This window comes from Bos indicus, chromosome 11 (genome assembly GCF_029378745.1).
Source record: "Bos indicus isolate NIAB-ARS_2022 breed Sahiwal x Tharparkar chromosome 11, NIAB-ARS_B.indTharparkar_mat_pri_1.0, whole genome shotgun sequence".
Taxonomy (NCBI): Eukaryota; Metazoa; Chordata; class Mammalia; order Artiodactyla; family Bovidae; genus Bos; species Bos indicus.
This window is the reverse complement of record NC_091770.1, coordinates 100,062,878-100,088,203: the sequence shown is the minus strand read 5'-3', so window position 1 is coordinate 100,088,203 and position 25,326 is coordinate 100,062,878. Positions and strand designations below refer to the sequence as shown.

General features: G+C 41.3%; 1 protein-coding gene across 10 annotated transcripts in view; it reads left to right on the top strand.

The window, feature by feature from the left end:
• Window positions 1-25,326, top strand: part of FNBP1 (formin binding protein 1) — a 135,753-nt gene that overhangs the window by 28,062 nt on the left and 82,365 nt on the right. For all 10 annotated transcript variants that reach the window (XM_070799419.1, XM_019971012.2, XM_070799421.1 and 7 more), the window contains exon 2: window positions 19,267-19,382. In XM_070799419.1, the coding sequence (XP_070655520.1) occupies window positions 19,267-19,382 (116 nt within the window). The remainder of the gene's footprint in view (window positions 1-19,266; window positions 19,383-25,326) is intronic.

Sequence of the window (25,326 nt, the reverse complement as noted above, 5' to 3'; positions counted from 1 at the left end):
AAGCAGCCATGTACTAGAATTTTAAGGTTGTTTTTTTTTTTTTTTTTGCACCTGAGCTCAGAGACTTAAGGGCATGGAGACCTTGGTTCGATTCCTGGGTTGAGAAGATCCGCTGGAGAAGGGATAGGCGACCCCCTCCAGTTTCTTGGGCTTCCCTTGTGGCTCAGCTGGTAAAGAATCCGCCTGCAATGCAGGAGACCTGGGTTTGATCCTTGGGTTGGGAAGATCCCCTGGAGAAGGGAAAGGCTACCCACTCCAGTATTCTGGCCTGGAGAACTCCATGAGCTGAGTGACTTTCACTTTTAGGGACTTAAGGCAAATCTTAGTTATTGTGATTGGAAGTTGTAGAAAACAAGGCCAAAAAGTAAAAGCAACCTTATATATGTAAAATCTCATGTTATTGTAGGTTCTTCAAAAGTAACATGTTTAATGCCTCCATGAGAGCACGGTACTTTTCTGCTCGCAACTGCAGTCCTAGCTCTTGGCAGAAAGGCTAGCACACATTATCCTGAAATCCAGGATAACTCATTCTGATCATGGACTTGAAGGAATTAAACAGCAGAAGAGTTACAGTTGTAGCTGAAGAAGTTTCCACTGATTCATTCATTCCGCAAATATTTAACAATGACCCCCCTGGTGGCACGTGCCATGTTAGTCTTGTTTGATGGTGCAAGACGTGGTGAGCCAGGCTCAGATGAGGTCGTGCTCTGTGAAAGAGGTAACTAGTGTTGGGATTACAGGTGAGAGTTCCCAGCGCATCTTTGGTAAATGGATTACTATGAAGGTGTTGGCACTTGGCAGCACGTTTAGAAATTTAGATGAAAAGACATTTGAAAGTGAGCCATGGATTCCTGTTTAATGTACATAAATCAGTGGAGATGTTTTCCCTTTTAGTAGAAGCACCATACTTGAATAAAATGGCAGCATTTATGCTATTTTTATCATGAATTAAGGAAATGGGAACCCATTCCAGTATTCTTGCCTGGAAAAGCCCATGGACAGAGGAGCCTGGCGGGCTACCGTTGATGGGGTCGCAGAGTCGGACACGACTGAGCGACTAACACACACACAGCCTGGAAGGAAATGGTAATACAGTAAAGTGAAGGTAGGAGTTACTTCCAGTATACTAGATGTTTACGTATGCTATTTCCTTAGGTGTCTTAAAATACATATGTATGTGTATTGTGGGCTGCAGCGGGTCTTAGCTGCAGCACACAGCCTCAGTAACTGTGGTTCGGGCTTAGTTGTCCTGCAGCATGTGGGGTCTTAGTTCCCCGACAAGGTATCAAACCTGTGTCCCCTGCATTGAAAGGCGGATTCTTAACTACTGGGCCACTAGGGAAGCCTCTCCTTAGGTATCTTTAAAAATAATAGCTAATTTTAAATTAACACCAAACTATATTGATAATCGGAGAAGGCAATGGCGACCCACTCCAGTACTCTTGCCTGGAAAATCCCATGGACAGAGGAGCCTGGTAGGCTGAAGTCCATTGGGTCGCACAGAGTCAGACACGACTGAAGCGACTTAGCAGCAGCAGCATATTGATAATCAGGGAGAATGCTCATTGAAGAAAACTTGGAATGCACAAAGAAGTATAAAATAGTGGGGGGACCCTCAGAGTTCTCTAATCCCCTGAGGTAACCATAACCATATATTACATTTCTCTGCATAAAAAATATACATCCAATTTTAAATCCAACAAACTACGAAAGACATTTATACCAAACATGACGCTTAAACATTTAAGAAATGGTGAGCTTATGCAAAGCAATAAGATAAATTCAAAATTTCTAGTAGATAAGTGAATAGAGGTTAAGAGAATAGTTATGAGAGGAAATTCCAAATGCTAATGAACCACTGTAAAAAACTTAAATTCATCAGTCGTCAAAGAAACACATAATAAAGCAATGTTTAACAGATTGGCAAAATGAATTTTTTTTGTTCGTTTTTTAAAAAAAATTTAATTGAAAGATAATTGCTTTACAGAATTTTGTGGTTTTCTGTAATGCAACAACACGAATCAGTCATAGGTACACCCGTGTCTCCTCCCTCCTGGACTTCCCTCCCACCTCCCTCCCCATCCCAGCCTTCAGCCTGTCACAGAGCCCCGTGTGAGTTCCCTGAGTCATACAGCAAATTCCCGTTGGCTGTCTATTTTACATATAGTGTTATAAATTTCTTTATCACTCTCTGCATCCGTCTCCCCTTCTCCCTCCTCCCCTCCCCCCACGCCTGTTCTCTGTCTGTTTCTCCATTGCTGCCCTGAAAATAAATTCATCAGAGCCATCTCCTCAGATTCCACATGTATGTGTCAGTATATGATATTTCTATTTTCTCTTTCTGACTTACTTCACTCTGTACAATAGGTTCTAGGTTCATCCACCTCGTTAGAACTGATTAAAATGCGTTCCTTCTTATGCCTGAGTAGTATTCCGTTGTGCACAGGTACCACAGCTGCTTTATCTGTTCATCTGTCGACGGACTTCTAGGTTGCTTCCATGTCCTAGCTATTGTAAACAGTGCTGCAATGAACATTGGGGCACATGTGTCTTTTTCAGTTTTGGTTTCCTCAGGGAATATGCCTAGGAGTGGGATTGCTGGGTTAAATGGTGGTTTTATTCCTAGCTTTTTAAGGAATCTCCATACCGTCTTCCATAGTGGCTGTATCAGTTTATATTCCCACCAGCAATGCATGGGTGTTCCCTTTTCTCCACACCCTATCCAGCCTTCTGATGATGGCCATTCTGACTAGTGTGAGGTGGTATCTTGTTGGAGGTTTGATTTGCATTTCTCTAATAATGAGTGATGCTGAGCCTCTCTTCATGGGCTTGTTAGCCATCTGTATGTCTTCTTTGGAGAAATGTCTCTTCAGGTCCCTTTCCCACTTTTTGACTGAGTTGTTTGCTTTTCTGGTATTGAGTTGTATGAGCTGCTTGTCTATTTTGGAAATTAATTCTTTGTCAGTTGTTTCCTTTGCTATTATTTTCTCCCATTCTGAGGATTGTCTTTTCACCTTGTTTGCAGTTTCCTTTGCTGTGCAAAAGCTTTTAAGTTTAATTAGGTCCCACTCGCTTATTTTTATTTCCATTACTCTAGGACGTGCGTCATAGAAGATCTTGCTTTGATTTATGTCATCGAGTATTCTGCCTATGTTTTCCTCTAAGAGTTTTATAGTTTCTGGTCTTACATTTAGGTCTTTAATCCATTTTGAATGTATCTTTGTGTATAGCGTTGTTAGGTCGTGTTCTGATTTCATTCTTTTGCACGTAGCTGTCCAGTTTTCCCAGCACCGTTTGTTTTTTGCTTTACAAATGGTAATATTAAATTCTGGTCAATGTTCAGTAAGATAGGCACCCTTATTCTCTGTTGGTGGGGTGTAACTGTAATTGGTCCACCTTTTCTGGAAGAGACCTGGGCAACAGACAAGGCTGATTTTCGGTCAGAATGGCCTCTGTTCTGATTGGATGGGGGAGTCTGTTGATATTTGGTTGTTAAATATTTTGACTGTCACTTCTGCTAGTAGGTATTAGCGGGTTTTAAAATGATGTTATCTGGAGACCTAGTAGTTATCATGGGAATGTAAACTAAATTAATTTTGGATTAATCTTTCTGAGATTTTTTTTTTATAGTTTAATACAGTAAAGATCTACTAGTACATAAGCTCCATAAGAATAGAAAATTTATGTTTTCTCTTTGCTGCTATGCCCTCCAGTGTTTGACACATAGTTGGTGCTCAATAAAATATCACTGGATGAATGAATGGATGGATGGATGTGATTTTGGTATAGAGAAGACATAGCATATGTTGCTTACTCTGTAATATAATGTGTTGTCTTAACCTTCATCGGCATTTTATTGGAGAGAAATTATCTATTATGTTCCTGTGATAGTATGTGAAAAATATTTTTGGCTCTTAGACAATAATAGTCTTGGATTCTTAAAGTTTTTTTGCTTATAAGTGTGAAATATTTTTTGCAATCAATAATCAATCCATACTTGGGTATTAAATGATGCCCATCTTCTGAAGAACATTTTATATTTTTTATGGGAACAAACTAAGAAGCACATCAATCAGGGAAAAAGTAATATTTCAATACTTAATGTAATAGATTTTTCTATTGACTTCATTTTTTTTTTTCTTTCATAAATGTATCTTCATTTTTGATTGCCCGTTGGCAGAGGTTTCAGTGATCTTAAGTTCCTCTTGTATTGAAGGTTTCCTCATTAATCAAACTGTAAACTAATAATTAAATATTATTTATGGTATAATTAGTATAGTATAATTGAGTCAGGTGGCTTAGTGGTAAAGAGTCTGCCTGCCAGTGCAGGAGACCCAGAAGACCCATTTCATCCCTGGGTCAGGAAGACCCCCTGGAGGAGGGCATGGCAACCCACTCCAGTATTCCTGCCTGGGAAATCCCACGGGCAGAGGAGCCTGGCGGTCTACAGTCCATAGGGTTGAAAAGAGTCGGACATGACTGAGCATGCACGAGCAAAGAGCAGTATGATCTATTATAAATCAATGTATGAAGCTGTGTATGGATAGAATGATGTGTGCAGAAATAGTGAAATGCACACCCATGAGCATTTCATCCAGGGAAAGAAATAGAACTTTACTCCATCCAGAAGTCCCCTGTGAGCCCGATCACATCTCCCCTTTCTGTCGTATTGCTCTAATTGAGCATTATTCAAAATTTTGTATTAAAAACAGTCTTCAGTTTTTCTTTGTAGTTTTTCCTCACTTATGAATATACCAGTAAACAGTAGAATAGTTTTGTCAATTCTATGACTTGATATTCATTCTTAAAGTTATTGTGATTTCCCTTCTTTCCTATTGGGTTTCTTTCCTCTTTTTCAGAAATTTAATTTGGTTCTCATCTCAAAGAAAAAACAACTTTTGTAACTATGTATGGTGACAGATGTTGACTTACTGTTGCAATCATTTCAGGATATATATACATATCATAATTATTTTGTACACCTGAAACTAATATAATGTTATATGTCAGTTATACCTCAATTAAAAAAAGAAAATTGATCTGACGATTCCTTCTATTAATATATTGTAGATACTTACTAATCCTTTGTTGATCATGTATTACAAATATCTTCTCCCAGCTCGTCATGTATCATTTCATTTTCCTCATGGTATCTTTTCACGAACAGAAGTTTTTAGTTTTTACACAGACAAGTTTATCAATTTATTTTTCTTTATGGTACATGCATTTTTTTATCTTGTTTAAAAATCCTTTCCCACCTCAAGGTTGGAAAAGCATTCTTGAATATTGTCTTCTAAAAGTGTTAACAGTCTTGCTTGTCTCCATTTAGGTCCTTAATCTGCCTGGAATTATTTTGTGTATATATTGTAAAAGAGAGTTTTGATTTCATTTTTCCCAACAAATATACAATTATCCCAGCACCTTTTATCGAACAGCTTGTTTCTTCCCCATTGACCTTTGATCATGATGGTATGATGGTGGTCATGATGCTAGTATTAACACTCACTAAGGACTGACCATGTACCAAGCAATGTTCTAAGTGTGAGACAGCTTATACAAATCCTTTTACAAATTCCTACAAACAGATCCTGCTATTATTCCCAGTTTTTAGATAAGAAACAAGCACAGAGAGTTCAAGTAACTTGCTCCATGTGACATAGCTGGTCTATCAAAGAGCTAAAGTGAAAATGTTAGTTACTCAGTCATGTCCAACTCTCTGTGACCCCCATGAACTGTGTAGCCCACCAGGCTCCTCCGTCCATGGGATTCTCCAGGCAAGAATACTGGAATGGGTTGCCATTCCCTTCTCCAGGGGATCTTCCCAACCCAAGGACTGAACCCTGGTCTCCTGCACTACAGGCAGATTCTTTACCATCTGACTCCCCCAAGGAAGCCCCAAAGAGCTGGAGTTCAAACCAATTCATTCTAGCCTCCGGTTCCTGCCTTTAGCTTCTCTGACTCTTCTATACGATTACCTGTTTTCTAGACAAAGTCTTTTTTGGCTTGGGCCTGTTCCTGGCCGTCTCGTCTTTGCATTCTCCTATTTTTCTGTCCCTGGCCAGTACCACACAGCATTAACTTTACAGTAAGTCTGTGCTGGGTGTGGCCGCTACCCCTACCTTGCTTTTCAAGAGTGTTTTGTCTGTTGACTGACTTTTGCAGTTCCTTTTAGTCTTGAATTACATTCTCCAGAAACCTGGGATTTTAATTGAAACTACATTAGATCTATCGATAATTTGGGAATGATTTGATATATTTACATTATAGAGCCTTGTATCTCTTCATTTCTTCTGGGTTTCTTTAATGTCTCAAGAAGGTTTTATTGTTTTCTCCCTGATGGTCTCACAGGTTTTTTATTCAGTTCATTTCTACCCAGTTGCAATTTTTCATGCTATTGTGAATGATATTATTGCTAAAACTTCACGTTCGGCTTGTTGCTCTTGTACTGAAAAGCAGTTGCGTCCTATGCATTGATTTTATATCCAGCAACTGTATTAAACTCTTAGTTCTTAAAAGTTATCACTGGATTCTTTTGTCTGTGCTACATAGTTAATCATATGCTCTGTGAATGACATATTTCTTCCTTCCTAATCCTTATATTTTTTTCCCTATCTTGTCTTATTGAGCAACTGATTTCCCCAAATTAGGTCTGACACCCATTATCCAAAACCTTTGGGACCAGATGTGTTTGGAATTCCAGATTTTTTTAAATTTAGAAAGGAACTACAGTAAATATATCATGTAATGTAATAACAATCTGGTTCTACCATGGAAGATAAAACTAATCACAGTAAGTGTGACACATGGGTAAAGCGTGTCACTAGATGAATTAATATTTCTTAAAATACTTTTTTATTATTTATTTGTATGCGTCAGGTCTTCATCATGCAGGGTCTTTCATTAGTTTTTCTAACATGCCTTCTTTAAACTTAAGTATTTAAAAAATATGTAGTATTTGGACCAGATGTTGTGAATAATAGCAGAAATAAAAATGTTTTATTCTGTATTTTTAAACCTGTTTCGTACAAATAAGAGCTCTCCTGGTCGCAAAACAGACTCTCAAAAATTCTCTAGCTGTGGCATGCAAGCTTAGTTGCTCGGTGGTAAGTGCAATCTTAAGTTTCCCGACCAGAGATTGAACCTGTGACCCCTATGCTAGAAGGTGGATTCTTAACCACTGGACCACCAGGCAAGTCCCTGAACCGACTTTACTTAACATTGGAAGTGAGTTAATTGCTACGCGTTTACTCTTTTTCATTGGTGTTAACTAAGTTTCAGGTGCCAGGACTTAAACAAAAATTTTCCCCTATGGTATTTCTCTAATATTCTGCCCAATCCCACACACACACCTGGAAATAATTTATAGAGTTTAGAAATAAGTCAGAGTTTTAAAATCTGGCTTTTTCCTTCTCATTAAAAGTTTAGTTTATATACTTTGCTCTTCGTTAGAGTTTGGACCGCCTTCAAAGTTCCTCCTGGTATTCAGAATGTGGTTTCCTCCTCTCTCCCTCTCCCTCTTTTCTTCTGCCCTTGGGTTAGTCTTAAACCTGTGGAGGATGGTGTGGGAAGTTTGAGAGGTACAGTGAGTTCTCTAGGACTCAGAGGACGGCTGGCCAGCTGGAGGAGGGGGAGGGGACTGAACTCTTGGACCTGCTGAGGGAGCTGGCCCAGGAAAGAAACCAGTTCGTATTTAGACAGCCTTCCATGTCCAAGCTGATGCACAGAAACCTGGAAAGGAATGAGAAGATTCCATTCCAGGTCGAGGCCAGATGGCGATGATCCTGAGCGTTTGTTTTAAAAATGTTCATCTTAACAAACTTGACTAAGCAATGAGAGCGTTCTGTCACAAGGAGAGCGTTTTTTTTCTTATAAAGAGCAAGGTTTTGTTCTCTAATTTCCATCTTCAATCAGCATTCATGCAGCCCACTACAATTTCAAGCTAGACCCGGCTTTCTGAGCCTAGTTTTTATAGTTTCATCATCCTTCCTTCCTTCCTTCCTTCTTTCATTGAATATACTTGATTTACAATGTTGTGTTAGTTTCAGGTATACAGAGCAGTGATTCGATTTTATATATATATTTTTTTTTCAGATTCTTTTCAGTTATAGGTTATTACAAAATAGTGAGTATAGTTCCCAGTGCCATACAGTAGGTCCTTGTTGTTCGTCTATTTTATATACAATAGTGCTTAGTTGCTTAGTCGTGTCCGACTCTTTGCGACTCTCAGACACCCATGGACAGAGGTGCCCGGTGGGCTACAGTCCATGGGGATTATCCAGGCAAGAACACTGGAGTGGGTTGCCACGCCCTCCAGGGGATCTTTCCAACCCAGGGATCGAACCCCAGGTCTCCCGCATTTGCAGGTGGATTCTTTACCTTCCGAGCCACCAGGGAAGCCCTATACAGTAGTGTGTATCTGTTAATCCCAAACTCCTAATTTACCCCACCCTACCCATCACCCTTCATTCTTTTCTTCCTCTACTTAAATATTTGACAATGTCTGTCTGGAGGAGTACCATTAAAAATATCATTTACAGGCAGAAACTTAACACAAATTGTAAAGCAATTTTCCTCCAATTAAAAATATATATATATTAACCATGAAATATTATTTACAAAGTTAGTGTTTTTTTCTTTTTTTTAATGAAAAATAGTGAAAGCTCCTTGAAATGTTTTTTCGTTCAAAATCTTATTCTTTGCTATCTCTTTCACGCAGCCTGTTTGGGGTAGTTACAGATGTCTGTTTTTGTTTGTTTGTTGCTTTTACTGTATCCAAAGGAACAGAGAAGAGGGCAGAGAGTGATTAAGGTGTTCTAAGAACATTGAAATAGGCCGGAAGCTCACTGCAGCTTCTTAAAGCAGTATGTTCCAGAGCAAATTCCCCTGCGAGTCTCATCTGCTTGGTCTCGAGAACAGTCAGAATTTGGGTGCTTTTTCTCACATACGATTTGTTACCTTCTCTTTTCATTTCAGGATGCAGGGTAAAATCACATTACACTTGGCCAAGGGCACCCCTCATTCATTGGCCTGAGTCCTCTGCTTTCTGGGGCCTTTAATTTGTTGTACATCCAGCCAGCACCAGCCTCCTTACTGCCCTTTGTACACAATGTAATTATTGTTAGAAAAATTCCAAGATGCAACTTTTCATGTACTGTGCGCCTTTCCACATTCTTTATGTCAATAACTTCACCCATACGCTGTTGCCTCTTAAACTTCAGCTACAGTTTTTGTTTTTGACTTGAACATGTATTTTCATCTCGTGTTTATGTCCTTACCTTTTATGTTTCCAGAGCACTGGCTGGAAAGAACATGGAGTGATTCTTTAGTATTTTCATTTTCGTAACAGAGAGAGTTCACAACAGTGACTCATTATAGCAAATATACCTAACTTTGTACCTGTTTTTTCTGACATGCTGTAGACTTCCTTGTTTGTTTTTAAATGTTTATTTATTTGGCTGCAGTGGGTCTTAGTTGTGGCACGTGGAATCTTTGATCTTCGTTGTGGCATGTGGGTTCTTTCAGTTGCAGCACCCAGAATTTTTAGTGGCGGCTTGCATTATACACCTTTATACCATGCAAACTCTTAGTTGCAGCATGTGGGATCCAGTTCCCTGACCAGAGATTGAACCCAGGTCCCCTGCATTGGAAGCACAGAGTCTTAGCTACTGGACAACGAGGGAATCCCTAGACCTGCTTTTTAAGGAGATCTCAAGTTCAGGAACGGAGAAGGCATTGGCACCCCACTCCAGTACTCTTGCCTGGAAAATCCCATGGGTGGAGGATCCTGGTGGGCTGTAGTCCATGGGATCGAAAAGAATCAGACACGACTGAGCGACTTCACTTTCACTTTTTACTTTCATGCATTGGAGAAGGAAATGGCAACCCACTCCAGTGTTCTTGCCTGGAGAACCCCAGGGGTGGGTGAGCCGGGTGGACTGCCGTCTTATGGGGTCGCACAGAGTCGAACATGACTGAAGCGACTTAGCACCAGCAGCAAGTTCAGGAAAGCCTTTCGTTTTGCATGCATTCCCTTCCTAATTAAAATCTGTTGTACCAACTTGACTGTCCAGCCATGACCCTGTCACATCAGAGCCCCTATTTTGTCAGTTATGTTACAGGCTGTTGCCTGAGTAGGCATTCTCAACCCAAGGAGCTGCACCACCCCAATTCACTGGACCCATTTCAGAATCAGCAGATGTATATATGGTTTGACAGAATCTGCAAAAATCTGTATTGTCAAAACACAAGGCTATCTGGCTCCTTGAAAGAAACCCTCTAATGCTGTCTCTCACGTTTTATCTACTGTGGACAAACGCTGACGTCACTTTGGGTAATGGTTTTTCATCACTTTCGAGGTTTGACAGCTTTTACGTTGAACCTATATTTTGGGGTATTTCTGCCTTTAATTTAATGTATGAGGACAAGTCTTCCTTTGTCCAAGGAAATGAATTGAAATCTTTGTTAAACATCCAAGAAATAGAGTCGCAGATGGTATTTTGGATGACACGTTTTTGTTTATAAAGTTCTATAATTTTTTGTTGTTCTTTCTATAGATGCAACCACTTGAATATTCAGACTCAAGTGGATTTTTAAAAACTTTTTAAGTGAGTTTTTCTTACATTCAGTCTGGGTAAATCTATATCTTCTGACATTTTGTGTGTGTGTGTGTAGTAACTTTTTAAAAAATTTTATTTTTAATGGGAGGGTAATTGCTTTACAATATTGTGTTGGCTTCTGCCGCAGAACAACACGAATCAGCCATAAGTATACATTTGTCCCCTCCCCCTTGAACCTGCCTCCCGCTCCATTCTACCTCTCTAGTTCTCACTGAGTTCCAGGCTGTGTTCCTGTTACACAGTGACTTCCCGTTAGTTGTTTTACACGTGGTAATCTGTATGTTCGATGGCTGCTCTCTCAGTTCGTCCCGGCTCTCCTTCCCCTGCTGTGTGCTGTGACCCTTCTCGGTTCTGTGTGTCTGTGTCTCTATTCCTATCCTGCAAATAGATTCATCAGTACCATTTTTCTAGATTCCATGTATATGCATTAATATATGATATTTGCTTTTCTCTTTCTGACTTATACTTCACTCTATAAAACAGGCTCTAGGTTCATCTACCTCACTGGAACTGACTCAAATGTGTTCCTTTTTATGGCTGAATAATATTCCATTGTATATATATACCACAACTTCATTATCCATTCATCTGTTGGTAGACATCTAGGTTGCTCTGACACTCTTTTAAAAGTTTTTTTATTTTACATTGGAGTATAGGAGATTAACAGGGCTTCCCTGGTGACTCGGACGGTAAAGGATCTGCCTGCAATGTAGGAGACCTGGGTTTGATCCCTGGGTCAGGAAGATCCCCTGGAGAAGGGAATGGCTACCCACTCCAGTATTCTTGCCTGGAAAATCCCATGGACAGAGGGGCCTGGGGGGCTTCAGCCCACGGGATCTCAAAGAGTTGGACATGACTGAGCAACTAGGGACTCATACAATAGTAGGTTAACAATGTTGTGTTAGTTTCAGGGATCCAGCAAAATTATTCAGTTACACATATACCTGTATCTGTCTTTTTTCAAATCTCTTCTAACACTTCCCTCAAAGAGAAGAGGATGCCAACACCAGTAATATCATCCCAAGGGATTGTGTTGAAATAGAGCCATTTGGGACACTTCCCTGGCTGTCCAGTGGTTAGGACGCCTAGTTTCCACCACAGGGGGCACACGTTTGATCCCTGGTTGGGGAACTAAGATCGCGTGTGCCCCATGGCACGGCCAAAAGAGAAACAGCTGTTCAGGATCAGGTGCTTCTCAAGGCGCCCAAGTCCTTAGGAAAGCGGGTTTCTTACAGAATTAGAGCACCCTAAAACAGTGTTTTGATACCACATGGAAGTGCCCCACTGACAGGAGGGGATAATTCCCTTTCCTGAGTAAGTAACTTCCGGCAAGGGGATGGATTTCCGCATTTCTGTGTGGAGGAGGGCTGCCTTTGGATACCCTTTCTCCAGTCTGCGCCATTTATACAGAGGCGACTTTGGCAACTTAGTTTCTTATTAGATTGGCTTTGGATGTGTCTGTTTAATATCCTTTTTGATTAGAGGAAGTATCGTGTTAAAAATTGACCTGTACTTTGGAGACAGCTTCACTGTGGCCGATATGGGTCTCTTCATCTTAAATAGCTTTTGTGCTCATAGTTCCTGTGTTAGTTCTTTGGTATAATTTGAAAAAAAAAATCCGATTTCAGAAGTCTTCTTGAGTAAGCAAGAATAGTCATTATATCTGACCTAGAGAAACCAGTCTTCACCCTGACTGATGGGTTTATATTGTAGGTCTATGGGAAGGCAAATTTTGTTTGTATTAAACTTTATGATTTGGGGACTTGACTGCAAGGAGATCCAACTAGTCCATTCTGAAGGAAATCAGCCCTGGGATTTCTTTGGAGGGAATGATGCTGAAGCTGAAACTCCAGTACTTTGGCCACCTCATGTGAAGAGCTGACTCATTGGAAAAGACTCTGATGCTGGGAGGGATTGGGGGCAGGAGGAGAAGGGGATGACAGAGGATGAGACGGCTGGAATGGCATCACTGACTCGATGGATGTGAGTCTCAGTGAACTCCGGGAGTTGGTGATGGACAGGGAGGCCTGGTGTGCTGCGATTCATGGGGTCGCAAAGAGTCGGACACGACTGAGCAACTGAACTGAACTGACTGAACTGATGGCGGTCCAGTGGTTAAGACTCCATGCTCCCAATGCTAATCCCTGGTCAGGGAACTAGTCACACATACCACATGGTGGAGCCAAAAAAAAAAAAAAATAGAAACCCAAAATACAAAAAAATAAATAAACTTCATGATTTTTTAGAACGTCTGATGACGATAACTTCATGACCTAAACCAATGCTAGAGGTCATGCTTATTTCATTGTTCAATCTTCAATGTATAAAGGAGCTTGATCACAGTCTAGGACGTAAAACCAGACCTGAAAAAATAATTGTAAAATACTGATTAATACAGTTGCACTTTCCTCATTTGTCTTTTCAGCTTACTCGGCCCCTTGTGGCTGAAAGCTCCTGCCAGGAGCCTTTGGTTCATTAGAATTCAAGGAGCAATGAGAATTCAAGAGAAGGGGGGAGCGGGGGGAGGGGGAAGGGGATTCTGAAAAGGTACCTGTCAGGTTGTAATCAGTTACTTGGACACATCCGTTTGCAGTTCTCTTGGCAAATTTGGAGTTATTTGTTGAGTGTGTATATAGTATACACTTATAAATTAAACATTTTCCATTAGGTCCTACATTATCCGACTTTCTTCGTCTTTGGCAGTATGAAGCTTTCAAGTGAAATTTTAGGGTATGTGTCATATGATAGAGGTTCCTCAAGTGCGTCTCTGAACCTCTGGAGGTTCCAGAAACCCTCTCGTGGAGTGCACGAGGTCAAAACTATTTTCATAATGATACTAAGACATTGTCTTTTTCACCGTGTGGGCATTTGCACTAATGATACAAAAGCAGTGGTGGGTAAGATGACTGGTGGCTTAGCAGGAATCAGGGTGCTGGCTCCAAATTGTGGTAGTGGTTATTGTATTCTCATCATTGCCTGTTTAAAGAAAAAAAAAATCAGTTTTATTTTTAAATGTCTTTGATGAAACAGTAAAGATGAATGATTTTATTAAATTTCAATGTTTGAATATACATCATTCATCTTTTTAATAGTGTGGCAAGATAGGAACCAGAATACTTAAACCAGATATTAAAGTATTAAGTAATTAAACCAGTATATTAAAGTATTAAGAATACTTAATCCAGAATACTTAAGTGATTGTATTTTGAGCTGGACTAGCTGCTTTTATCAGGGGCCTTCCCAGGTAGCTCAGCTGAAAAAGAATCTGCCTGCAATGCAGGAGACCCTGGTTCAACTCCTTGGTTGGGAAATTTCCCTGGAGAAGAGATAGGCTACCCACTCCAGTATTCTTGGACTTCCCTGGTGGCTCAGACAGTAAAGAATCTGCCCTGCAATGAGGGAAACCATGGAAGACCAAATGAAGGAGGGCATGGTAACCCACTCCAGTGCATACTTGCCTGGAGAATCCCCATGGACAGAGGAGCCTGGCGGGCTACACTCCGTGGGGTTGCAAAGAGTCGGACACGACTTGAGTGACTGAGCACAGCTCAGCTGCTTCAGTCATGCTGCTGCTGCTGTTTGGCTCCTACGTCGTGTCTGGCTCTTTGCAACCCCACAGACTGTAGCCCACCAGGCTGCTCTATCCATGGGATTTCCCAGGCAAGAATCCCACAGCAGGTTGCTATTTCCTTTTCCAGGGGATCTTCCCAACCCAGGAAATGAATCTGAGTCTCCTGCATTGACAGGTGGATGCTTTCCCACTGATCCACCAGGGAAGCCCACTTTTATCATAGGCTGTCGTTTTTACTTCAAAGAACAATCAACAGATGAACTCTTGGGCATTTGGCAGACATTTTCTCTAAAGTGAATGAATCAAGCCTGTCACCTCAAGGAAACAACTGACCATATTTGTAGCTAAAGATAAAATCCCAGCTTTTAAGTGGAAATTAAAGCTTTGGAAAATGTGTCCTTGCCACTGTGACCTGACTGTTACCACATACTTAAAGACTCATCGGATAAGATCAGTAATGATATAGACGTGTGTTTCTAAAATGGTTTATATTGAAACATGTCGACACTTGGAAGATCTGCATAGTAAGTGAAATAACATTTCCAAATGACCAGAGCATAATGCAGTCATGCCCAGGTAAGAGATCCATTCACAGTGCAAGACAGACTAGTGCATTTTATTGTAACTGGTATGAAAAATTCATTGCCATGGTTTCAAGTTTCACATTCCAGCTAGCCTTTAAGAAACTAGTATTTGTTGAGTTTGGGTATGGTATCCACAATTATCTAGAAAGGACATTGAAATATGCCTCTATTTTCTAACCATTGCATATCTGGGTTAAGTTGTATTTTTTTATATACTTCCACCAAAATAAGGACCCACAACAGACTGAATGTGAAAGAAGATGAGAATCCAGCTGTCTTCTATTAAACCAGACATTAAAGAGATTTGTAGACATGTAAAACAGTACCATACTTCTAATTTTTGTGGGGGGAGGGGGTGTTTTTTTGAAGTAAAGTGCCTAAAAATAATATATATAGATATATATATGCTAGGTAAATTAATATACAACAAATTTATTGTTGTCTTTTAAAATTAATTGATATTTTTTAAGTCTTTCAACTTTTAATTTCTGATAGAGTAAATATTGATAGCTATAAAGCAGATAAACAGGAACTTGCCTGGTGGTCCAGTGGGTAAGACTCCTCGCTCCTGATGCAAGGAGTCTGGGTTTGATCCCCAGTCAGGGAACTAGATTTCACATCCTGCAGCAAAAAGGTCCTGTGTGCTGCTGCTAAGACCCAGCACAGCCTCTGTGTGTGTGTACACAGATACACACACACATGCGTATGTGATAAAATAAGATGAGCAAAGGCTCTTTGGGGTCTTTAATGAATTTTAAGAGGGGAAAGGAGTCTTCAAAACTGCTGCGATGTGACATCAAACAGCAAAGGATACATTTTCTCTCTCTCTTTCTCTCCCTGCCGCTCTTTAAATCAAGTATAATTCACAGAAAATGGAAAGGACTCATTTTTGATCATGGTACCATCTGCAAAGTGGTAAAGGCTATTTTGAAAAATACCACATACAATATTTGTTCATAAAAGAGTCTTTTTAAGATCTGGAGGGTTTTGGGTTTTTTTTTTTTTTCCCATTAAGTTTTCCACATTTTCATCAAGAATGTAAGCGGGTTGATTGGTTTTTCATCTGTTTTGAATTTTCTTGTAGCTGCTGTCAGAAAGTCCATGTTGCGGCCGTCCATGTGACAGCAACAGTAGAGTCTTGCATCACTGAGGTGTTGTAATATAGCAGAAAAAAGAACTATGCTATATTCATGAGCAAGTGCTAGTTGGTTACTGAGTCAGGTTTTTTTTTTATTATTATTATTAAGATCTTCTATCCCATTTGGACACTTATTTTAGTAAGTGCTTTATTATAGCTTGCAGAATGGTCTTGAATAGAGATAACTTTATTGAAAACATATTGTTGGTTTGAGGCCAGTAATTTTTAAGGTAGGCTCAATTCAAGTGTAAATTTTTTTTTTTAAAGTTTTTTGATCTCAAAAGCTATTGCTTTATATTGTACACATTAGTGCTGAAAAGAATTGCAAAATAATATAGTAAGGAAAAGTAGGAAATTTGGTTGTTAGCAGGACAAGGGTGAAATCTAAGAGCAGATGATCTTAGTAAGATTTTGAGGAAACATCTATACCTTTAAAAATAGTAAAGCTGGGGACTTCCCTGATGGTCCAGTGGTTGACTCCATGCTTCCAACGCAGGGGGTGTGGGTTTGATCCCTGGTCAGGGAACTAAGATCCCACATGCCCTGTAGCATGGGTGAAAAAAAAAAAAAGTAAGGCTCTGGTGGTAGAAATTATACAGAGAGAGGGGTCTCAAATGGAGGGAGGGGTATGAAAAAGAGTTAAATAAATAAGGTCATTGTAAAACTGTATTAACAACGGTTTACTGATTCGCAGAAAGCTTTAAAGTAGCCTTGCTCTGGGAATTCCCTGGTGGTCCAGTGGTTAAGAATCCAGCTTCCAATGCGGGGGACACAGATTTGATCCCTAGTTGGGGAATTAAAATCCCACATGCTGTGGGGTAATTAAGTCCACAAGCCCTGCAACTAGAGAAGCCTTGATGCACCTCAACGAAGACCCAGAGCAGCCAAAATAAAGAATAAAATAAAACAGCTAATTAAAAATAAAAGAAGCCTCTGAATAACTAGGAACGACTGCAATCATTACTTGAACTGTTTGTATATTTGTTCTCTGCAGTACTTTAAAGAGATCTACAGTCTTGTTTACACTTTAAATTTGCCTGACCATCCTTGTCCTTAGAGGTAACATAAATAACCTTCTTGAGCAGTGAAGTCTCAGTTTGTGAAATCTATTCTCGGGGACCAGGAATCAGTGAAAGCCTTTAATATTGGTCCTTGATTTTTGGTGGCTCAGCTGATAAAGAATCCGCCTGCAATGAGGGAGACCTGGGTTCGATCCCTGGGTTGGGAAGATCCCCTGGAGAAGGGAAGGCTTCTCCCACTCCAGTATTCTGGCCTGGAGAATTCCACGGACGGTACGGTCCATGGGGTCTCAAAGAGGAGGACACGACTGAGTGACTTTCACTTTCTTTCACTCAGTTTTTTTGTGGTAACAGTAAACATTATTAGGTATGGAGATAAACATTTTACAGTGCTAATTTTCAATTAGAAAACATTCTAGTAAAAGAAAACCTAAATTTCCTTTTTTTTTAAATTAATTCTTTTCGGTTATGCTGGGTCTTCGCTGCTCTGCATGGGCTTCATCTAGCTGGGGAGAGTGGGGGCCACTCTGTTTTGCACACCAGCTTCTCCTTGTGGCAACTTCTCTTGTTGCAGAGCACAGGTCTAGGCGCATGGGCTTCAGTGGTTGCAGCTCATGGGCTCTAGGACACAGGCTCAGTGGTTGTGGAGTTGGCTTAGTTGCCCTGCTGGCATGTGGCATCTTCCCAGACCACGGCTCGAACCCATGTCCCCTGTATTGGCAGGTGGATTCTTATTCACTGTACCCCACCAGGGACGTCCAAGAAAACCTGAATTTCTTACGTCGTTTCTCCAACTGTTGTGTGGGGCTGAGTTCTGCTTCATGGAGAAGACAGGCAGAGGGGCGGCAGTTTGGGGTGAAGTGATTTGTTGAGTTAGGGTTCCATGAAGCAGAACCAAGCAGCCACCCTAGGATTCTCCCCTCCACATCCCTTCCAACTCTCCATCTAATCTGTCATGAAGGCTAGCTGAGTTTGAGCTCAGTGGTGTGAGCCCATGGACTGTAGCCCACCAGGCTCCTCCATCCATGGAATTCTCCAGGCAAGAATACTGGAGTGGGTGGCCATTCCCTTCTCCAGGGGACCTTCCCGACCCAGGGATTGAACCCAGGTCTTCGGCATTGCAGGCAGATTCTTTACCATGTGAACCACCAGGGAAGCCCTTCTAATTGAAGTACAGTTGATTTAGTGTTGTGCCAATCTCTGCGATATAGCAAAGTGTCTGAGTTATACACATATGTATATTCTTTTCTTATAATCTTTTCAATGCATTTTTAAACATTCTTTTCCATTATGATTTATCCCAGCATTCTGAATATAGTTCCCCGGGCTGTACATTAGGTCCTCGTTCATGCATTCTAAATGTAATCGTTTGCATCCTCGCTGATTCTTTGTTCATGATCTGTAGACTCCTTCCCTCTGCTCCTGGTTTTTTGCCTTTGGATTACTGAACAGTCCCCTGACTTCCAGCTCCTGGTGATGCTAAATGTATCTCTGGCAGTGCCCCTCCATTTGTAAGCCATTCAGTGGCTCACTGGTGCCCACCAGAGAGTCTGAGCACCTTAACTCGGCATTCAAGGCCCTGGGTGATTCAGCCGGGCCCCTCTGGTTCCATCAGCCACTGCCACTCGTTCCCTTGCATCCTACCCCCACCTTGGACTCTAGCAAGACCAGTCCACCTGATTCCTCTCCCTGCCTTTGCATTAGCTGTGGCTGGAATACCTACCCGTTCTCACTCTTGCAGACTGCTGTTCTCAAGGCACTCGGCACATTGGGGCTATATTTTTATTCTTGGTTCCCCAGCCCCAGTCACCATACCTGCCCCACACGGTAGGCTTGACGCATGGGTGAATGTTGAATAGAGTCCATGTGAGTCATTTTATTTGTTTGAAGTCTTATTTTGTAACTCTTCTCTCTCCCATTTCTTTGCCCCAAATTTCAGTGAGCTTATGTTGAAAGTTAACTCGCAAATGACCCTTAAGGGGCTAAGAGTGTGGCTGAGTTAACTCGGGAGTGTGTTTCATGTCTCAGTTTTTGGTATCTGCAGAAGACACTGCTTTGCGCCAATACATTAAATATATCCAAACACCACGTTTCTAAACAGAAATAGGGAACGTGAACGGATGGGTCAGAGTTCAATATCTCAGGCAGTTTTCAAACCAAATTTGGTAATGTTGATTTAAAATTGCTCAACGAAAAAGCACCCAAGTACAATCATGGAAAATGTTAGAACTGCTTTCTACGTACTGATATATTGTTGAGAGAACTGTGCACTGAAGTTATGTTAATCACAGAGAAAGATTACAAGCTCTGCCTTTGTTTTTTTTTTTTTTATTAACAGGATCAATTTGACAACTTAGAAAAACACACACAGTGGGGAATTGATATTCTTGAGAAATACATCAAATTTGTAAAGGAGAGGACAGAGATTGAACTCAGCTATGCAAAGCAACTCAGGTAAGTTGATATTGAGAAAGGTTGTTTGTTAACTGCAGAATGAATGTAAGGGTCATTTATATCCTCATTTTATACCATAAATGTGTAAGCCTTTAAATATTGATTTTCCCCTTTCAGGAAAGCTTATATTTCAGTAAAAGCAATTTTTTTCATATAGAAAATTATTTTTCAGAGCACAGTAAACAGAAAAACCAAATTATTGCTTTTATACTCTGTTGCTTAAAAGGTCAGCAGCTGAATTTTTGAGCAGCTTTTTTTTTCCCCCAGAAAACTTTATCTGAAGCATAACAACAGAGAAGTACACATATCACAAGTGTATGACTCCAGAAGTTTTCAAAGTGAATACAATTATGTGATCGGCACCCAAGTCAAGAAACAGAAAATTACCAGCCTCAGTGTCCACTCCCCCGGTCCCTTCTGGTTCATGCCCCTCCCCTGCCCCCGTGGTTGACCCCTCTGCTGATCTCTGGCCGCATGGATTGGTCTGGCCTGTTTTTGAAGCTTTGGTGAATGTTATCATTTATTATGCACCATTTGTATGTGGTTTCCTTTGTCCCTCATTAGGTCTATGAGATTCATTCATGTTACATGTTGTGGTGCTTTTTATTTTGGTTGATGAGTGTGCCAAAGCTTGTCCAGTCTGCTGTCACTAGGCTATTGCTTGTTTCCAACTGGGGGCTGTAAAGTACATGTCCAGGAGTGGAATTCCTAGGTCTTAGGCTTTGTGTATGTTTAGATTTAGCAGATGGAGTCAGTTTTCCAGAGAGCTCGTCTGGTTCATGTTCCCTCCAGCAGCAGCTGAGAGGTCCTCAGGCAGCCCTTCTTACAACTCCAAGGACCAAATTATCCAAGAAGTTTGTGTTCTTACATAAAATATTTAAAAGTTGCTGGCAGAACTAAGCTTGAAGTGGCAAGATCTTTAATGACTTCTTGTTTGGTTGGTTTGTGCAGATTGTGAGTATCTAGATGACTTTCGATTTAGAAACATTTTACTTTAATCCAAAGACCATGTGGACAAGGTGAATGTCATGTATCTTTGAAAGAATCATCTTAGAGAGCTCTTGTTGTCATTTAATAAGCACCTAAGTGGTACATATGGTGCACTTCATGGATGATAAGTTTTGTTTCCATTGAGCAAATAAAATACAATATATATTGCTCAATGAAATAATTTTTATAAAGAATTTTTTATAAATTTACTATTTATTTGCTTAATAGTACAGCTGGGAAAGACCGCAGACAACAGGAGACAGGGGCGGCAGAAGATGAGATGGTTAGATAGCATCACCGGCTCAATGGACATGAATTTGAGCAAACTGTGGGAGGTAGTGGAGGACAGAGGAGCCTGGCGTGCTGCAGTCCATGGGGTCACGGAGTTGGACATGACATAGCGACTGAGCAGCAGCAACAACAAATTTCTTTAGTAATAAATATATTATTTAATAATAATTTGATAATTTATTTACTATGAATTAAATTGTCTTTAATTTTGCTGAATAAAATTTAAGTAAAATTAAATTTCCTCAATAAGAATTTCATAAATAAACTTATTTTTATAAATGAATTCTATTGCAGATGAACTTCTGATGCCTTATATGTGCATCAGCCTCATTAGCAGTTGAAAGCTTCATAACTGACAGTGTGAGTGGCCAGCGAGCTGCTCCGTGTTGATTATTTAAACATTGCACCGTCATAAAATGTTGTCTTTCCTGTGGAGATGGGTTGCGCAACAGCTTTAGCCAAAGTGTGCTGCGCTGTGCTTGGTCTCCCCTAAAGGATTTCCCTGCCTCCGTTGACTTTCTGTCTTGGCGTCGTCTCCTCTTTCCTGGAGCCTCCGCCACTGCCTTGATTTGCTTGGGAGGTTTGTCATCCAATGTCGTGAAGTCTGTCCTCGGCAAGCTTCTCCGTCAGTTCTGTGTCAGGACAGAAAGGCACTGCTTTTGCTGCCCTCTGGGCAGCACCTGTCTCCCGGCCCTTTCTCATGACTCTGTGAGCGAGGATTTAGGTAACAAAACTGGAGGCTATTGGAAAAGACTCCCAATTCCAGCAGTAGGTTTGGGGTAACATTTAATAGCTCTCCATTGACCATTTCCCCCTGTTTCAGATCTAGAATAGCAGTGTTACTGCTGTGGCTGTTATCTCTTGGGAAGTCCTTTTCCTGAGATGTAAATGTTAACATTTGTTTCACTCCATCCCTGCAAAGTATCTATATTTGTGCTTATGGGTGTGTGCTTAGTCGCTTAGTCATGTCCGACTCTTTTCGACCCTATGGACTGTAGCCCACCAGGCTCCTCTGTCCATGGGGAATCTCCAGGCAAGAATACTGGAGTGGGTTGCCATGCCCTCCTCCAGGGGATCTTCCCAACCCAGGGATCGAACCCCAGGTCTCCTACACTGTAGACGGATTCTTTACCCTCTGAGCCACCAGGAAAGTCCTATGCTTATGGGAGAAGTTGACAAAAACAGATAATGAGTAATTGAACCTTGCCTTCAAGACAATTACTAATCCTCTGAAAGTGTCTTCTAATCTTTAAGACTGAGATCTGGGCAGGGCCCTTGGTGCTGAGGAGTAATCAGACTGTCTTTTGTTGATCTGCTTTTCCATTTGCCTGAGTTCTTCATGGCTTCTCTTGCCACACACCCCAACATCTCCTTCCTACTATCTTCACTGCTTGCTTCCCGCTTCCCTGAGAAAATCGAAGCAGTCCAAGGAAAACATCCTTAGAGTTTCACACTCTGTAACCCACCTGTCCGAATCTGTTCCCATACCTGATGCTCCTGTCTGAATCCCAGCCCACCTCTTACACCCTGGCCCTTCCCAGAACTCGATTCCACTAGTTTTTCCTCCATCTCCATGTAATCAGTGCTTCACTTTCTATTAGATGATCCCCATCTGCACAAAAACGCACCGTCTCCCGTCGTTGAAAATCCGCAAAGAAAACATAACTTTTGAGCTCACCCCTCCTCTCCTTATTGAGCTCACCTGTGTGAACTGCTCCTAGGGGTGCCTGTGACCTTCATCCTGCCCCAGCCAGTTGCCTGTCCTCAGTCCTCACCATCCTTGACCCCTCAGCAGCTTTGATGGGGTGGATGCTGCCTCTTCGAAAACACTTCCCTCACTTGGCATCTGAAACCCCTATCTCTAGGCTTCCTTCCTATCTCACCGAAAGCTCTTTGGAAGGCTCTGCTCAGGCTCCCTAGAGGTTCCTCGTCTCCTCCCGCCCCTTCACCCCAATCTGCCCCAGTGCCCAACTCCCGGTCATCTTTTCTTATCAGTCTATGCTCTCCTGGTGATCTTGTCTGTCTCCTGGCTTTCAGGATGGTCTCTATGGCAACAGATATGTGTCTCCAAGCTAGACCTCTGTCCTGAACTCCAGAAGCAGGTTGCTCAGAATCTCCGTTTGGATGTCTAGAAAACATCTCACATGTAACGTATCTGAAAAGGCATCTCTCCGCTCAAAATCTGCATCTCTGCAGCCCAGTTCTCCCTCTCCCCACTGCCCCCCCCCCAACTCAAGTTTCCCTCAGAGTAAATCCTAAATCCTTACGGTGGATGTCCTACAAAGCGAACACAAACGGTCTCCCTCCCTCTCTTACATCATCTCTCCCTTCGTATCTCTGCTCTAACCATCCCCGCCTCCTTGTTCAATCTTGTGCGCGCCAGGCCCGCTCTCGCCACAGGGATGCTGCATGGCCGTTCAAATGGATCACATAGAGGTTTATCTCCCGGGATCCACGTGGCCAACTGCCTCACCTCCTTCAAGTCTTTGCTCTAATGTCGCCTGCACAGTGAGGGTCTCCCTGCCTCCCTGCTGTACTTTCTGGTTTTTCCAAAGTGCTGATAACTTTCTAATATTGTATAATTTTCTTATATACTGTTCATCATTGCCTTCCACTTCTGCTAGAATATAAACCTCTCAAGGGCAGGGCTCCTTGAGTTGTGTTGACTGATGAATCCCCATATTACGGAACAGTGACTGGCACATACTAGGGACTTAGTAAATAGTTGTAGAAAGAGTGAATCAATGGGAACAGGTCTGCAATATTTGGTCAACACTGTTTCAAGGAGAATTGCGTGTTGTCACAGGCCTGTAAGAGCTGATGAGGCTTTAGCAAAAAACAGAACAACTAACAATATGTCGGTAGGGTTAGGGGAGGGGATTCTAGTGAAAGAGACACCGGACGTGCCAGAGCCTAAGGGATTCATCTTCTCACTATGGAAAACAGACCGCATGCAAATGAACAAGGCCGTAAATCACTTAAAGATAGCATTTTATCACCTTGAATAAGTAAAACCAGTGTTGCGTTAAAGCTTGATGTGGGGCAAGGGTTACTTAGTCACACTGGCCAGGGAAAATCCATAGCTTGAGAACTGACAGACAGCAAGCAAAGGTCTGAGAGTTGTTCTTCCAGGCCAAGGAGTCAGCAAGTGCAGAGCTCCTAAAGTGGTGACAAGTTCGAGTAATGAAAAGTTCCAGCCAGTGTGACTGGAGCATATTCAACAAAGACTTGCTTGAAATATCAGTATGATGTTGAAAAACATCACTTTTTTGGGGAGATATCTGTCGTTAATTCTTTTCTGCATTAGAAGAAAAAAAACGCTAACTTATTTTAGATGTAGAAGATGATAATTAAGGCTTTGGTTTCTGTAGGTCAGTGGTTAACAAACTATTGGCCACCTCTGTGGCCCAATCCATCACTGCCTGATTTTATAAATAAAGTTTTATTGGAACACAGGCACATCCATTCATTTATGTATTGTCTGTGGCTGTTTTTGCAAAAAATAATGGCAGTGGAATAGTGCAACAGAGACCACATGACCATGACCTGCTTGCAAGTCTGAAATATTTAGTGTCTGGTCCTTGCTAAGCTTGCTTATGTACGTGTTCAGTTCAGTTCGGTCGCTCAGTCGTGTCCCACTCTTTGCGACCCCATGAATCTCAGCACGCCAGGCCTCCCTGTCCATCACCAACTCCCGGAGTTCACCCAGACTCACGTCCATCGAGTCAGTGATGCCATCCAGCCATCTCATCCTCTGTCGTCCCCTTCTCAAATGTAAATATAAATATATATATATATATATATATGCTTATATAAGTTTGCTGACACCTACTATAGTTACACTCCATTCAAGGCATGTGTGCATGAGTGCTCTGTCGCTTCAGATATGCCTGACTCTTTGCAACCCTATGTACTATAGCCCACCAGGCTCCTTTGTCCATGGGATTCTCCAGGCAAGAATACTGGAGTAGGTTGCCATGCCCTCCTCCAGGGGATCTTCCTGACCCAGGGATTGAACCCATGTCTCCTGTATTGTAAGCAGATTCTTCACTGCTGAGCCACCGGGGAATCCCCTCCATTCAAGGCAGGGTTAAATTCTGAATATAATCTTAAAATATGTTATATGACCTATATAAGAGAACCAAATATTGATTGCCCCTTAGCAACTGTTTCTTAAAACAAAACAAAACAAAACACTGACTTATTTGTTATGACCAGGTAATGAACTCATATGACTGAAACTTCTAATCCTTGCTTCCCTGAAGTTCAGGGTGGCCTTGCCTTTCTGCATCCTGCAGATTATTCTAGAAGTTCATGTTTATCTTTTATAACTATACAGTGTTGTACTGGATTGGTGGATAGTTGATTGTTTCCAGCTGTTTGCAACTCTGAACAAAGTTGCGATGGATGACTTTGAATGAAACACTTGGGCAAACATGTCTAGAGAATAAGTTACTAAAAGAAGCACTTTGGTTCTGGTAAAATTTGCTAAGTGGCCCTTCTTGGAAACTGTAACATTATTACCATCCAAGAGTGCATGGCACTGCTCCCCACCTTGACCCTCAGTACTTCTTGTTACCCGTCTTTTTTAAATCTTTGCTAATTTGATAAGTAAATATTGCTAGATCTGACCAGTAATTTATGTTTTTCTTCGTAAGAATGA